General features: G+C 36.3%; 2 protein-coding genes across 3 annotated transcripts in view; both read right to left on the reverse strand.

Moving 5' to 3' along the window:
* LOC125651694 (E3 ubiquitin-protein ligase NEDD4-like) overlaps window positions 1–5,056 on the reverse strand; it is a 56,418-nt gene extending 51,362 nt beyond the window's left edge. The window contains exons 1-2 of one of the 2 annotated variants that reach the window (XM_048880401.2): window positions 4,911–5,056; window positions 4,723–4,808 (exon numbers count right to left, since the gene is read on the reverse strand). In XM_048880401.2, the coding sequence (XP_048736358.1) occupies window positions 4,723–4,808; window positions 4,911–4,949 (125 nt within the window). In that variant the 5' untranslated portion in view covers window positions 4,950–5,056. The remainder of the gene's footprint in view (window positions 1–4,722; window positions 4,809–4,910) is intronic. The other variant, XM_048880402.2, reaches the window with a different exon arrangement.
* Window positions 5,057–8,063: 3,007 nt separating this feature from the next.
* On the reverse strand, window positions 8,064–9,030 carry LOC125651700 (histone H1-delta-like). Its single transcript, XM_048880410.2, has one exon. The coding sequence runs from the start codon at window positions 8,967–8,969 to the stop codon at window positions 8,409–8,411; it is 561 nt and encodes a 186-aa protein (XP_048736367.1). The 5' UTR covers window positions 8,970–9,030; the 3' UTR covers window positions 8,064–8,408.
* Window positions 9,031–15,195: the final 6,165 nt, after the last annotated feature.

Consider the following 15,195-nt stretch of genomic DNA (forward strand, 5'->3'; position numbering starts at 1 on the left):
CAAAGCTTAACTCATTTACATGTACACAGACCCCAAAAAAAGTACACTTAAGTTAATTAACAATTTTAAGCAAAGATTGTATTATGTGGGCCTGTGAAGGAGATTCATGAACAAGAAGGTTACCCTGCTTTGATCTGCCTTCAATGTTTGGGAATTTTAAAGCAAGAATTGGGGGGAAATAACTGTATTTTAGCATTGAGAATGGGGCCTTATTTTGGCCCTCTGCAGACCCTAAAAAACATCTGTAATACATGTACATTACGTCTATAATCAGATTAATCCTGTAATACATGTGTACAATCAGATTAATCCTGTAATACATGTGTACAATCAGATTAATCCTGTAATACATGTGTACAATCAGATTAATCCTGTAATACATGTGTACAATCAGATTAATCCTGTAATACATGTGTACAATCAGATTAATCCTGTGATACATGTGTACAATCAGATTAATCCTGTAATACATGTGTACAATCAGATTAATCCTGTAATACATGTGTACAATCAGATTAATCCTGTAATACATGTGTACAATCAGATTAATCCTGTAATACATGTGTACAACCAGATTAATCCTGTAATACATGTGTACAACCAGATTAATCCTGTAATACATGTGTACAACCAGATTAATCCTGTAATACATGTGTACAATCAGATTAATCCTGTAATACATGTGTACAATCAGATTAATCCTGTAATACATGTGTATAATCAGATTAGTCAATATGTGATAAACTTTCATTTACATGTGAGTGGGGGCATTGCTGTTATCTAGTTTTATTTCTGGCAAAATCATTGTTGAACACTCTATGACAATTTCTATATTCTCAACTATCAAATTACAGAATTGAGAAAAATTTCATAAGACTTACAAAACACACATGGTTAACCAGAAGTCACTCTGAATAACAGTATTTATTTACACATTTACATATATTATCGATTAATGTTTAGAAATTCGTCTGTTGGTTAGGTCATTAAATATACAAATATGTTCACCAATGTAAATCACATCCTCACTTATGTAAAGGTATTGCAAAATACCTAATTGATCTAATTGACGTGGGTATACTATTGAAAAGTTTTTATCTCAGGAACAGGTACAGGGTACCAGATTAATGAAACGTTTTTATATCATAGGAACAGGTACAGGGTACCAGACTATTCTTCACTCATGGACCACTACCTTTAGAAATTTATCACAAAATATACCTCTGTGACTCACTTTTTCAATAAATCCTATCTTATCATCACACACTTAAGATTAACTGTGTAGAACATTCTACTTATATAGGTTCATCTTCGGTCTTTCTAAAATCACTCTTTTTTATCAACAACTATATATGATTAGTTATAAATACCTGTAGGTCAATTTTGATGATACATTTCACAACAATTTTGACAAAAATGTAATGTCATGACACAGAGTCACATTACTACCGTAACACATTCATGAGGAAATGGCTATCACTACATTTTGCAGAGATATCCAAGGCAACATTTGAAATGTAAATATTATTGAATAAAAATGAGTAAAGTCCATACCAAAGTAACATGCACAAGCATGCATATCAATGGTATCTACCTCGTAGACTTTCAGACTTGAGTTAGTATTGATTGGTCAGTGACCTTGTGATTTCTGTTCAAAGATCAAAACCATTCCTCAGTTGTCAAGAGGAACTGGCATATTGATATGAATTGAACTGTTCAAACAATCTGAAATTTCCAACTGTTGAAATCATTTTATGTAGAAGAAATTCTGCAGAGTTCTTGAAATATATATGAAATATATTTCTGTGGTATCAGATATTTCAAGATTTTTGTCAGAATAATGAAATGCACTGTGAACTTTACAGGGTCTGAGGAAATTTTAAGCAGTCAAATCCTTTGGACTGGTAAATTTCCATCTTCACAAGTCAAGGGTTATTGATTCGTTAACTCGTACGAGGTAACGAATCAATAACCCTTGACTTGTGAAGATGGTAAATTTCAAGAACACTGAATTCTCTACAATAAGTAAAACAAGTTTGAAATTGAAGAATATATTGTGTAACTAACATATAATTTTAAGTTTCAAATAGATTTAATTTATATCAGTTTATAAAATTTACATCCTTATTGGTTGGTTGGTTGTATATTGTTTAACGTCCCACTCAAGAATCTTTCAGGCCAAAAAAAAAAGATAGTTTGTTTCCCCTCGCCCGACCGACCCAGTGAAATTCCCGCCGACCCAAAAGTTTTTATTCATATTTTTCAGCGACATTTTTTTTTATTAGAGACAACCATCAACAAAATGACAAATATTAACAAACAATTACACTTCTACAGGTCACCCTATTAAAGGTATTCACTGATTGGTTTAAAGCATACTACCTTGTATTATGTTTTAGTATATTGCCATGGAAATTTAGTACAAAAAATATTGTTGTAGAAAAAAAACACTTTTTACCTACCTACCTACCCATATGTGAAATTTAGGGTCGGGAGAGGGGAAACAAACATATTTTTAAATGTGGCCTCACTCATTTGTAGATGTCACCATTGGTGAAGGGCTGTAAAATTTTGGCCTAATGGCTATGCTCGGTGCTTAACACCTTTGAGCAGGGAGGGATCTTCATTGTGCCACACTTGCTGTGACATGGGGGCTCGTTTTTTGCGGTTTCATCTGAAGGACCACCCCATTTAGTCACCTTTTACGATAAGCAAGGGGTACTAAGAACCTATTCTAAGCCAGATCCCCACTGGATTGCTGACAATTGAAATAACAGTGTAAACTGTAATGGGACTCCTGGTACCCTGTAATTGCTATTGCAGGGAATTAACTCAAGGAATTGTCATTACATATGAAAAAGAATACCACCTTTATTGAATTTAACATGAATACTGTTTCTAATTGCTGATAAAAAAAAATTTGCTGTAGATTGTGTGAAACGATTTACTGCAGCCGACAATTATTTCATGCCTATTCGGAAAACAGTCAAAACTATTGCTCCAAAGAAATGGTGATGACCCAGAAACTGTTGTCAGAGGCCGTAGGCAGCTTCCAGGGTCTTCACCACCACCAAGGGCTGCTAATTGGATAATAGTTTCTCATGTGACTGGGAAACAGTTTGTCACATGATCAGGTAATAGTAGGTCACGTGATGAACTGTTTCACCCCTGCTCATTGTGTGTACCTTTCTATGCTAAGTAAAGTTGGAAAAAAAAAAAAAATATGTACTAAAAATAGTGCACTAGATAATAATATCAATTGTCCATGGCTTCCAAATGTGACCAAAAATATTTTTCAGTGTGATAGTTTTCACTTGTTTTTCAGTGAAACCACATAAATTTTTTTTTCTTAAATCCAGATTACGATTCAATAAAATGTAACTTACCATTCATGAATATGGTGAATATTAAAAGCAATAGAACTTGTTTTATTGACAAAGACGTACTTAAACAGTCACTTTCAGTCCCTGAAATGGCTGTCTTGTTACTTGGGAATACATTTATATTTTCTGCACAATTATCCCCATACCAGATTGTTATTCAATTTCAAATATGAAAATGAACCTTTCTGGTGTTAACACATTTATGTATAACTGCATCACAATATTTAATGAGATCAGTTGCTTTTCCAATATTCAAGTGACAATGTTCATGGCACCAGAACAAACAATGGAATGAGCCAAATAGTGGTAGCAAAAAACTATTGAATACTGTGAGTTATACACCTCCTTGAGGATTATTTTTAAGGTGGATCAATAACATAAATTTTGAAATTGCTGGATAATAATAATGATTGGTTTTATATAGCGCTTTTTCCAGTGTATGCTGCTCAAAGCGCTTTACAATACATTATTACCCTGGCAGACCTTATATCAATCTAGAACTTTCTTAGCTTCCTGGGAAGCATACAGTGCAAGCTGCCGTTACAGGCGCTAGAGCACTAACATTCTAACAATATCTTTCACTGTCTATAGCTAGGTACCCCTTTTACACTTGGGTGGAGTGAGGAAATTCATGTAAAGTGCCTTTCCCAAGGACACAACGTCAGCCCTGCCGTGGCCAGGACTCAAACCCACGAACTTTCGGTCGAGAGTCTGATAGCCTAACCACTAGGCCACCAACGCCACAGATCAGAAAGAACCTCAGTGTGGGTGACAATAAAAGCAAAATTTCAGAGCTTTTTTTTTAATTTAAGAATTTAGTAAAAATTCGTTTCATTCCTTGATAATTTTTTATTAGGGGGTGGTATAGTAATAAGTATATACCCATACTATTATTATTATCAATAGTTCCTGTATTCAGACTTACAAACACTAAAATAGCTTCGATGGAGAGTTGATTTTGGAGAGATATATTGCCATTAAGACATAAGATGAAAAAAAATTTCAGGAAAAGGAGTATGATCCATGATTGAATTGTTTGCATTAATTGTTTAAAACCTATTTCTTTACAAAGTTCATGAATGTAGAGCTCTGTTGCTTCTTTGGTTGACATGACAGTTAACATTCAATACCAGTAAAGAATAATGTTGTAATTGGGATTTAATTCGAAACACGTATTATCCAAGGAAAATGGGGGTGGGGGGGGTTTCAGGGTACAGCCGAATTTAGGGGTTATACCGTTAGAACGATAACTCAACAATTCAATTGGAGGAAATTCGAACCGACTGGGCACGTTAAAGACATTTTAAAAATTCCGCTTTTATCACTGGATATTAGCTACCTTGCTCCAAATATGTCCTTCTTTGCCAAATGGGTACCCTGCAGAATCTTTATTCGCAACACTCGGGTTGTCCCTGGGGGTTCGCCCTGCAAATCAATGAGGGATGATATACAAAATGTTCAACACCTAAAACTTTCCAAAAAACAAATCATCACAGGGACACACCTTAGAATAAAAAGCGTACTTACTGGCATATACCTCATTCCATATACCCTCGGAGTCGCCATTCCTTATGCTTTACAAAAGTTACAGGTTTTTGTTATTTGTTGACAGAAATTTGGTGTGACCTATATTCCATTCTTGCCTAATACCCGGATGTTGTAATACTAAGAATGACGAGCCCGCTTCAATCTGACATCGATCGGCCTTTTCCGTCTTCTCGGAAATGGCCGAGTGATAAAGGACATTTGAGCGGATCAAAGATTTTATGTTATAGGCCTATGATTGATTGATTCTCCCCCGCACATGTCACAATATAAAAGAGGGGGTTAGAGTCAGAGGAATCTCGGATTACCAAATAATGAACCTGAATAAAATCCACCATTAAAAAAACCACGCAGTTTTAAAAAAGGTGAATCATATGTACATTTAAACAAGAGGCCCATGGGCCACATCGCTCACCTGAGTCACCATGTATTGATAAAATGATAAATTTCATATCGATACTGACAATTTTGAACAATTGGGATGCATCATTTTACTCTCAACTGCGCTTTGAAGATCGTTCGGAATTCAAAGGTTTCTTCATGCTGACTCGGACTTTTGAATGCTTATTTACATCACGTGGTTTTGAATGACAGCAAAGGTGTTCTGTAGGAAATTATTTAAATTCCCCTTCAAGGGGGTCCACACTCACCTTTCAAGATAAGATTATTCCCTGCTCCTTATAATAAGTAATTACAAATCATTATTTCAACAGAAACCTTCCATGTTCCCATTGACCGTTGTTTTTACAACTAACACGTGTCGTGTTCAGATAAAAATAGCACTTACTTTTAAACGTGGTGTCTTCGCAGCTAGTCTCAATGGCAGATTTAGGGGGCCAGGATCCCCCTCCCTTTTTACCCCACAGATTGTGAATGAAAATCCAAATTTTGCACCAGAATGGCCGATTACTTTGGCTAATCTTTGACTTTCACACCCCTCTTCGGAAATCCTAGATCCGCCACTGAGTTACATGTGTTTCTCCGAGCTCTTTGTTTTCCATCGGTCATACTGATCCCAAGGTAAATTTTACTTCACGTATGAGTTTTATCTCATGCTATTTTTACCTCTTTTCTCACAGAATCTTTCAAAATTCTAGATCTATCAACTACACTTTCTCTCTCTGGACGACATGCTGCACTGTTTACTGTCTATGCGCATGCGTCTGAAGACTGAAAGGAGGAGACTCGATAGTTTGTGTATAGGCCATCAAAAAGTATTAATTTTTACGTTAAAACGATAATTTTTAACTTTAGATAAGTGTTATTTTCGCAAAGTTCATACTTTCAACAATGCAACAAAAATTGAGAAAGCGCTGGGAAAATTGTCATTTCATGATTTTTGCGCAAAATGAGCTGTAGTGTATCTTTAAGCATTGTTATGACGTCATAGATGATAAGAGCCAACAATTTCACAGTAAGCTATTGAGAGCAGGTTTTAAAGTCTGAATAAAGTGTCTTTCTTTTTCTCATCGGGAAATACAACGTAGTATTTTCTGAGTAAAGTTTATAAAACAGAAATACACTGAATTGTCATGTATTTGTATGTAAAACTTTGATCGCCTATTGTGGCCCCAACCTATCCTCGGGGGCCATGTTTAACAAAATTCAATTTACACTATGTTAGGAAGCTTTCGTGTAAATTTCCACTTTCTTAGCCCAGTAGTTTTTGTTGAGAAGATTTTTAAAGATTTCCCCTATGTATTTCTATGTAAAACTTTGATCCCCTATACACGTATCAACACTTCGCTGCGAGTTACGTCCCTTTGTAGGGTCAGCGAAAGGTCAATCGGTGAAAAACCAAGTTTTCTTTCTTTACCTTACCAAAATGTAAGGTGTTATCACTTTGAATTTTAGCCAATTACCAAGTTTTCATACAATTTAAGTTAATGGACATCTGTTATTTTTCCATCAATTGCAGTTAACTACAATAATGCCCCAGATTGGAGCAATCAAAGCTACAGATAGGAAAATTACAAAGGCCAACGTATTATAGGGAAATACGATTTTTATCCGGGAGATGGCGGACAAGGGACGTAACTTTCGCGAAGTGTTGATACGTTTATTGCGGCCCCATCCAACCCCCGGGGGCCATGATTTGAATAAACTTGAATCTGCACTATGTCAGGAAGCTTTCATATAAATTTCAGCTTTTCTGGCCCAGTGGTTCTTGAAAAGATTTTTAAATGACCCATCCTATTTTTTGTGATTATCTCCCCTTTGAAAGGGACATGGCCCTCCATTTGAACAAACTTGAAAGCCCTTCACACAAGGATGCTTTTGGACAAGTTTGGTTGAAATTGATCCAGTGGTCCTAGAGAAGAAATCGAAAATGTAAAAAGTTTACAGACGGACGACTGACAAAATGTGATCAGAAAAGCTTTAGTACACTTTTTGGTGCATGGCGGATTTTCATTAATTAATATAATTTATCATTCGGGAATAAATAACACAAATACATCAATTTAATAATCGGGAACAAATAATACAAAGCTTCAATATCTGACAACCGAGCCCCTATGATTACAATATAAAACACAAAATTGAATTTTTTTTTTATATTTCAGCAAGTTCAAGGAGGAAGGAGGACAAGAAAAAACCTAATATCCGACAGCATCAGTGCAAAAGATTTTACAGCGAAATTACATTGAATTTACAAACCAACTCAGAAAGAATGTAGTAAATTATTGTTGGAACCAGATATTCCATTCCTATAAAGTAGTCTCAGATCTAACATAGAGCAGCTCGCTACATATGGTAGCGGATCCAACATTTTAAATCCCCAAGATCGCAATTAGTAGCTAGCCTTACACTGTACGACTATGGCTAACCAAAATGTTCGTTCACAACACTCGAACGAAGCGCTATCATACCAATTATTTTATACCCATACCTAAGGTAAAGGGTCTTCAACTCCGGGGGAAGTTTGAACCAGAAGAATTCGGAAGTCTCCGGCGTGATCTATTAAATTATTCTCCAGGATATATTCTTATACATCTGTAGATTTGTATGCTCAGTTTCAGCAAGAACTTATTTCATTGTTCCACCATCAATGATAGCTCCCAAGTATAATATTCTGTAGACGGAACACCAAAACAGTTCAATGGGAAACTATGCAATAAAAACAAACACCTTGACTAGTTTTATAATTTTTATATTAGGTTTTTCTTCGTTTTTCAAGACACATAATAATTAAAAACATGATGAATATGTACACACTCATGGAGTGAAAATGTAAGCTCTGTTAACAGATATAAAATGATACTGATGAACATGAGTCAATGATCGCTCTCACACTGCCCCTTGCATAAAACAGTCGTACATAATGAGTATGCTTCGCTGCCATCTGAAGTCCGATGAATATGAAATATTGTAACACATCAGCTACTGTCTACAGGTAAGTCAGGTGAGTCTCTGTACATATGTACAAAATAAATAGTTCAAACTTCACTTAGCACTATATCCATTTTTTCCGCACTGTATTCACTTTTTCGCTGCGGCCTTCTTGGGCTTTGCTGCTTTCTTTGCCTTGGGCTTAGCAGGTGCCTTCTTCTTTGCTGGGGACTTTGCAGCTTTCTTGGGCTTCTTCTCACCAGCAGCTTTGGGCTTTTTGGGAGACTTTGCCTTCTTCGTCTTGGGTTTGGCGGCCTTCTTCTCTCCTGCAGGTTTCTTTGCTGCGGGCTTCTTGGGCTTCTTCACGGCGGCCTTCTTGGGCTTGGCTGCTTTCTTGGCCTTTGGTTTCTTTGCGGCCTTTTCTCCAAGTTTGAAGGATCCCGAGGCCCCGGTACCTTTAGACTGTTTTAAACTCCCGTTCTTCACTCCAGCTCTCAGTGCCATTTTAACGTAAAGAGATGCGGATTCAGCATTGATACCTTTGTTGTTAGCAACGATGTACTTCAGGATAGCTTGTCTTGATGATCCTCCCTTTTCTTTCAAAGCTGTGAGAGCTGCCTTGATCATGTCGGAATACTTAGGGTGCGTTGCGGGCTTTTTAGGCTTGGCAGCCTTCTTGGCCTTTGGTGCAGGTGAGGCAGCAGCAGACATTTTTTGTTTGTTAGGTATCGCACGTCCTTCCACTACAGAGAAAATTCGTGTAATGACACAGATACGCAGAGCGCGCTTTATATAGAGCGAGCGCGGACGTCTGAGAAAGCACCCAACAGTGCGAGCTTTAATTTAACAAAATGTCGGCTATATTTCTATATTTGTGTTTCTTGCCTCAGAATATCGTTGATTTAACCTATTATTTACTGACCAATGCACATATTGTTAAAATATATCAAAAGTTAGATGTTTTGCCTACAAAATGAATATATCATTGCATTGAAACACATCTAAGATAGAAAGAAAATCGACGGGAAACGAGGAAATTTTGGTGTGTCATACCACTTCGTGTGAGTTTGAAGAGTAATGTTTAAAAATAATGACTGAATCAGGTGTGTTTTATCAATTAGAATAAATTTCCTATTATCATTCTATCCTCAGGTGAAATATTGAAGCTTGGAACACTAAGATACAATGTATTCTAAGGTGTTTTCAACACCCTGTAAAACACAAAAACTGTAGCTCCGCCATTTTTTCTCAGTCTTGTCTACTTTGTTGTTGGAAATATTAATCAAAATCCTGCATTCATATTACAGTTTTTTGTGTATTAAACACAAGAAAACAAAAGTATAGAGTGTTTCGTTCACATATAACATATATATCTGAATTTACCACTGTTTTGGGGACATTTTTAGGAGTTTTCGATGTACTTTGTTTACAGTGGTTGTCTTATGAATTGCAGATTATGTGCCACGAATACAGTTGTACTTTTTCAAGAATGGAGCTAATTTCAAGGCTTTTTATGTCTTAAAAACTTTTGTATTGAAATGCTGTCTAGGTTCTTGACATTTTCCATAATTTTTTCAGGAGATTTTCTGAAAACTTTGCTATACACAGGCACCAAATGTATATGTATTCTTTTCAAGTCAATGTAATTGATCTGAACTAAAGATGTACATTTGCTATGAAATACTTTTTTTGCAACTCACATTTCTTGTATTTCTAAACAGAGTAAATGTGTAATTTTAATGAATTATTTTACTCATTTAAATTGGTCTCTGTCTAGATCTCTTAATTAAATTGGCACTTTTTCAATTCATGTAATTTATACACTACAAAGTGAATATCAAATTCATTTCAATAATCATTGAATTATTTCACGATTAAGTTACATAAATATATACATTTTTGCTATTAATTTCAACCATGCAGTTATACAAAGGAATCTGGGGACATATACATGTATGTATGTCATATTGTATTTAACTTTCTGTGCATTCTAAACTTCTGGTCCATACAGCCCATGGATACGCAGACATTCGATGATTTCAGAAATACAGTATGATATACTTTTAACTGACTTACATTCTCAATACATCTAAAGTCAGACATTGTCATTATCTATTATAAATTGCAAGTGATGATCGGCAGGTTTTACCCCCCCCCCCCCCTTTATGAAATGGTTATGGCGCTTAGAGATATTTCTTCGCAGGGATCTTACGTTTTCACACAGGGTCCATTGAAAAAAAACATATACATGTATCATCAGTATATTTCATAAGTATTTAATCAGTCAGGCAAATATATGTACATGTCTAATTGCATCTGAATGCAGAGGGAGTTGTATGCTTTAATTTCTTCGTGCGTTGGAACCAGAGCATACAATGTCAGCGTGTGTGGGAGTGTACTGGGTCAGTCAGGGAGGGGTGGGGCACAGGGTGAGCGAAGGGGGTCAGTTGTAGCTTCGTGTGTGGGAGTGTACTGGGTCAGTCAGGGAAGGGGTGGGGCATAGGGTGAGCGAAGGGGATCAGTTGTAGTTTCGTGTGTGGGAGTGTACTGGGTCAGTCAGGGAGGGGTGGGACAAAGGATGAGCGAAGGGGCTCAGTTGTAGCTTCGTGTGTGGGAGTCTACTGGGTCAGTCAGGGAGGGGTGGGACAAAGGATGAGCGAAGGGGCTCAGTTGTAGCTTCGTGTGTGGGAGTGTACTGGGTCAGGGAGGGTGGGGCACAGGGTGAGCGAAGGGGATCAGTTATAGCTTCGTGTGTGGGAGTGTACTGGGTCAGTCAGGGAGGGGTGGGGCACAGGGTGAGCGAAGGGAATCCGTTGTAGCTTTGGTTTGCAATAACGTTTACTTCGCACCCTCTTCGTTTTCTTGTGAAGCTTACTGTGCATCTCGCACTGACCATCATTATGCAAAAATATACACCATATAGCTGACAATTAACACCTACATTTGTTTTTCGACACTTAACATTATAAATGGATTGTGCACATCATGTCAAAGAAAAAAGTAACGATCACTCCAAATGTTTTGTATGAACTCGTTAAAAACATCAGAAGTTACCTCCCGTTCAATAAAGCTCACGCTTCGGATAACTTTGAAGTCTTACTTTTCAAACAAAGCACTTTCACTTTGACATCATTACGATATATTACTCCATTATCATTGATAATCTGGGGACACAGAAGAAAGTGGACTATTTTTTATTTAATCTGATCGTAACTCCACGAAGCATTATGATGATAGTCTATATAGATCATAAAATAATATTAGCTCTAAATCTGAAAATTTATTTTGTTGTAAAAATATGCTACAGATGTATTATGATAGTTTTGTATGTAACTTTAACAGTAGTCATTGATAAAATTCAAACTAAGTTTAAGATTTTATCAAAATAAAAAATTTCGGTTCTATTGAATATGTACATGTGGCATGATGGAGGACCTGAACGTAACTTGCTCGATGATGATCAGTGGCAGATTTTTATCGGGGGCGCAGCCGGCGCGCCCCCCCCCCCCCCCTCCTAAATCGTGGCGTCTTGTTCAGAAAAATGAATTAAACGATAAAAGAATCAATAGTTTCTTCCACTCTCGGAGAAACAAAATCTTTTGATTTCTTGAATTACTTTATTGGGTGAACTAAATTTTTTCCAAAAACCCTTAAAATTTGCGTCATTTTATTAATTTCAACTTATTAAAAGGATAGAAAATAGTACAAATGGCTAAATAGGAGACATCTTTCGAGTCCTATAAAATCCAGACCCCCTGCCTCATAAAGTGGTGTCCCCCGTAACCACAATTCCTGGATCCGCCCCTGATGATAGTACTTTTACAAGTACTACATGTAATTTGAAAGATTTTCTTTAAAGAAATCATCAACAAAAGTTGATTACATATGCATATCAACATATATGAATAACTAATTGATTTATTCATGATCTTTTTTTCCAAATTAGCACTAAAAATAAACTGAATAATGTATATAGTATTTTATTTCGAAAATGCAGGTAAAATGGGGAGAGAACTGGTATAAAATAGACTATAAACAATATCAAACATATTTCACACCCATTCAAGATAGTGTCTTTAGAATTTCACCTCAAGGCTTACAATGAGAACACAGACACATTCCTAAAACAGTAGCGGATCCAGAATATTTCTAAAGAGGGGGTTTGACCCAAGTTTGTAACCCCCCCCCCCCCCCAACCCCCCCAAGGTGGGGGATGAAGACTCCAAATTGGCAAAGAATGATTGTCATTGTTAAATATGTTCAACCAAGGCGGGGAACGGGTGCAGTGCAGTACCCCATCCTCATCCCCAACCCCTCTAAATCCGCCACTGAAAAAGTAATTAATTAGACTTAAATCAAACAAAATAATAGCATATACTGAACAAGTTCGTACAAAAGGTGGTAACTTTTGCTGATGTCAACTCTGTTGAAATATACATTTGTAAACATACAACAGACACAAACTTGTACTCTAAGTCATGATCTGTCAAAATGAAATACAGAAGGAAAATTCCAAGACTGGAAAAATTTCAGAATTAAGAGCATGAATCCTTCCAGGTGTTTATAACTTGTAAAACCAAACAAGAACAACTGTATCGGAGTGGTGAAACAAAGTTGATATGGGAGAAAATAGAAGTGGTCTTTGATCTGAAGAGGCCTTTCATCTCGACAAAGGTTAATTAATACTGATTTGTGTAGATAATAGATGACAAAGCAATTATGAACAAACCTACGCGGTTTTTTTGCTGCGCCTACGTATACTGAGCCCTTTGGCACACATTGTAGTGAATTATGGATCAGCAGTCTGGGTTTTTAATTATTGGGGGGGGGGGGGGGTTGTTCTACTGAGCCAAAGTGATTTCTGTGTGGTATACATGTGTGTTTGTTTAGTGCATCAATCTCTTATTTCACCTATACTGTAGTACGTTAGGCCTCTTGGGGTAAAAGGGCAAAGTATTACATTATAATTTTATTATTTTTGAGACAATCTACAGGGAGATTACTCCATGCAGTACATAAAATCATGCCAAACTTTGAAATATTGATTATTGGCAAGAAATGACGTAACCAAATAATTACAAAGTTTCTAATCGTCAGACGAAACCAAATACTAGAAATTAGAAATACCTAAACTATACTGTGTTTCACCCGCTTAAATCTTCTCAAGGACCACTGAAAATGTCAAAACGTACAAAGTCTCCCTGTAAAATAAAAATTCTCCCAAATTTGTTCAACCCATGACTCCCGAGGTTAGGATGGGACATTAATTGAAATTTGAATTATGTAGGAATATCCTGTTGTAAAAATTCTGGGGGGAAAGAACACAAGGTAACAATTTGTTGGATCAAAGCGGAATTAAGTATCCCTAGCTTATATAACATTGAATTTAATTCGTTCAAATTGAATCATAATCCTAGGGTTTTGGAAGGACCGGGTCATAATAATGGTTTGAAGTATTCCACAGGAATTCCGAAAAGGTACGTCATGAATTAGATTTGTCAGGTGTTATCAAATCAAAATGCAAACATTCTCATGCAGTATGCACTCATCGTGTTTCAATTCCAAAGCATGATCTTGTCACAGGCGTGGTCTAGAAGTTTCACGATCTAGACATTTCATCCCCTTCCTTCCTTGTGAGATTGGCCCAAAGTACACATTTTACCTGCTCTGTGCAGTTTTAAGATCCGAACTATTGAATGATAGTCCCCTAATATACCCCCTCCCAACTGGGAAGAAATATTTGGATGGGTTTTTTTTTTTTGGGGGGGGGGGGGGGGCAGAATGGGACAATAAGAGGAAAGTAAGTAGGACTATTTAAGTCTAGATCTGGGGAAATCTTAGCTATGTACAACCATAAAATAAGTATGCAAGTATTCTAAAGCAGGGTAGAATCAATAAAATAGATATGTGAGTATCCTAAAGCGGGCTAAAATCAATATGTAAATATCCTATAGCGGGCTGGAATCAATACAATCAATATGTAAATATCCTATAGCGGGCTGGAATCAATAAAATCAATATGTAAATATCCTATAGCGGGCTGGAATCAATACAATCAATATGTAAATATCCTATAGCGGGCTGGAATCAATACAATCAATATGTAAATATCCTATAGCGGGCTGGAATCAATACAATCAATATGTAAATATCCTATAGCGGGCTGGAATCAATCAAATCAATATGTAAATATCCTATAGCGGGCTGGAATCAATAAAATCAATATGTAAATATCCTATAGCGGGCTGGAATCAATCAAATCAATATGTAAATATCTTAAAGCGGGCTAGAATCAATAACATAAATATGTAAGTTTACTAAAGCGGGATAGAATCAATTTCTTTAGCCCACGATTTCCTGCGTCAGGACCTAGTCACATTAGGGGTTAAAAAAAGGTTTTACACATGAAGACGTCATGATATTGGCATTGGTAAGTCATTCTCTGCAAAAATATAAAGGATACAATTATTTCTTAAATAAAGTGATAGCATCTTTCAAGTAGGAAAATCTGAGTTTTTCTGGTGATCAACGTGGAAAATGATATAAAGATGAAACTTTTATACAAGAATCTACACTGACAGTTTTACTATAGATGCATATTCAGCAAGAAAAAGATATGACCATAATTGTGTAACTTACTCGAATTAAACGTGCGTTGTAGTTTCTTTTGGATATTGTGCAATTAATTATTTGTCTCACATTTCAAAGTATTCACATTTCCGGTGTGTTTGCTTAAAATCAGTATCTTTACCATTTGTAACAAAAGTAATTTCCTCATGAATGCGATGCACTTGTGAATAATGTGCGTATGAATCTTGATAAATATAGTACGTCAATTTAACGGCTGCATGAGATTCCGACAGAAATGAAAGTAGAATGTAAATATGAAAAATGAATATTAATTGACAATCATAACGACATGTGTACATGTACTTTG

This window comes from Ostrea edulis, chromosome 5 (genome assembly GCF_947568905.1).
Source record: "Ostrea edulis chromosome 5, xbOstEdul1.1, whole genome shotgun sequence".
Lineage (NCBI taxonomy): Eukaryota > Metazoa > Mollusca > Bivalvia > Ostreida > Ostreidae > Ostrea > Ostrea edulis.

What these genes read in the sequence shown, in the direction of transcription:
- LOC125651700 (XM_048880410.2), bottom strand. Translation starts at nt 8,969, where the DNA reads ATGTCTGCTGCTGCCTCACCTGCACCAAAGGCCAAGAAGGCTGCCAAG.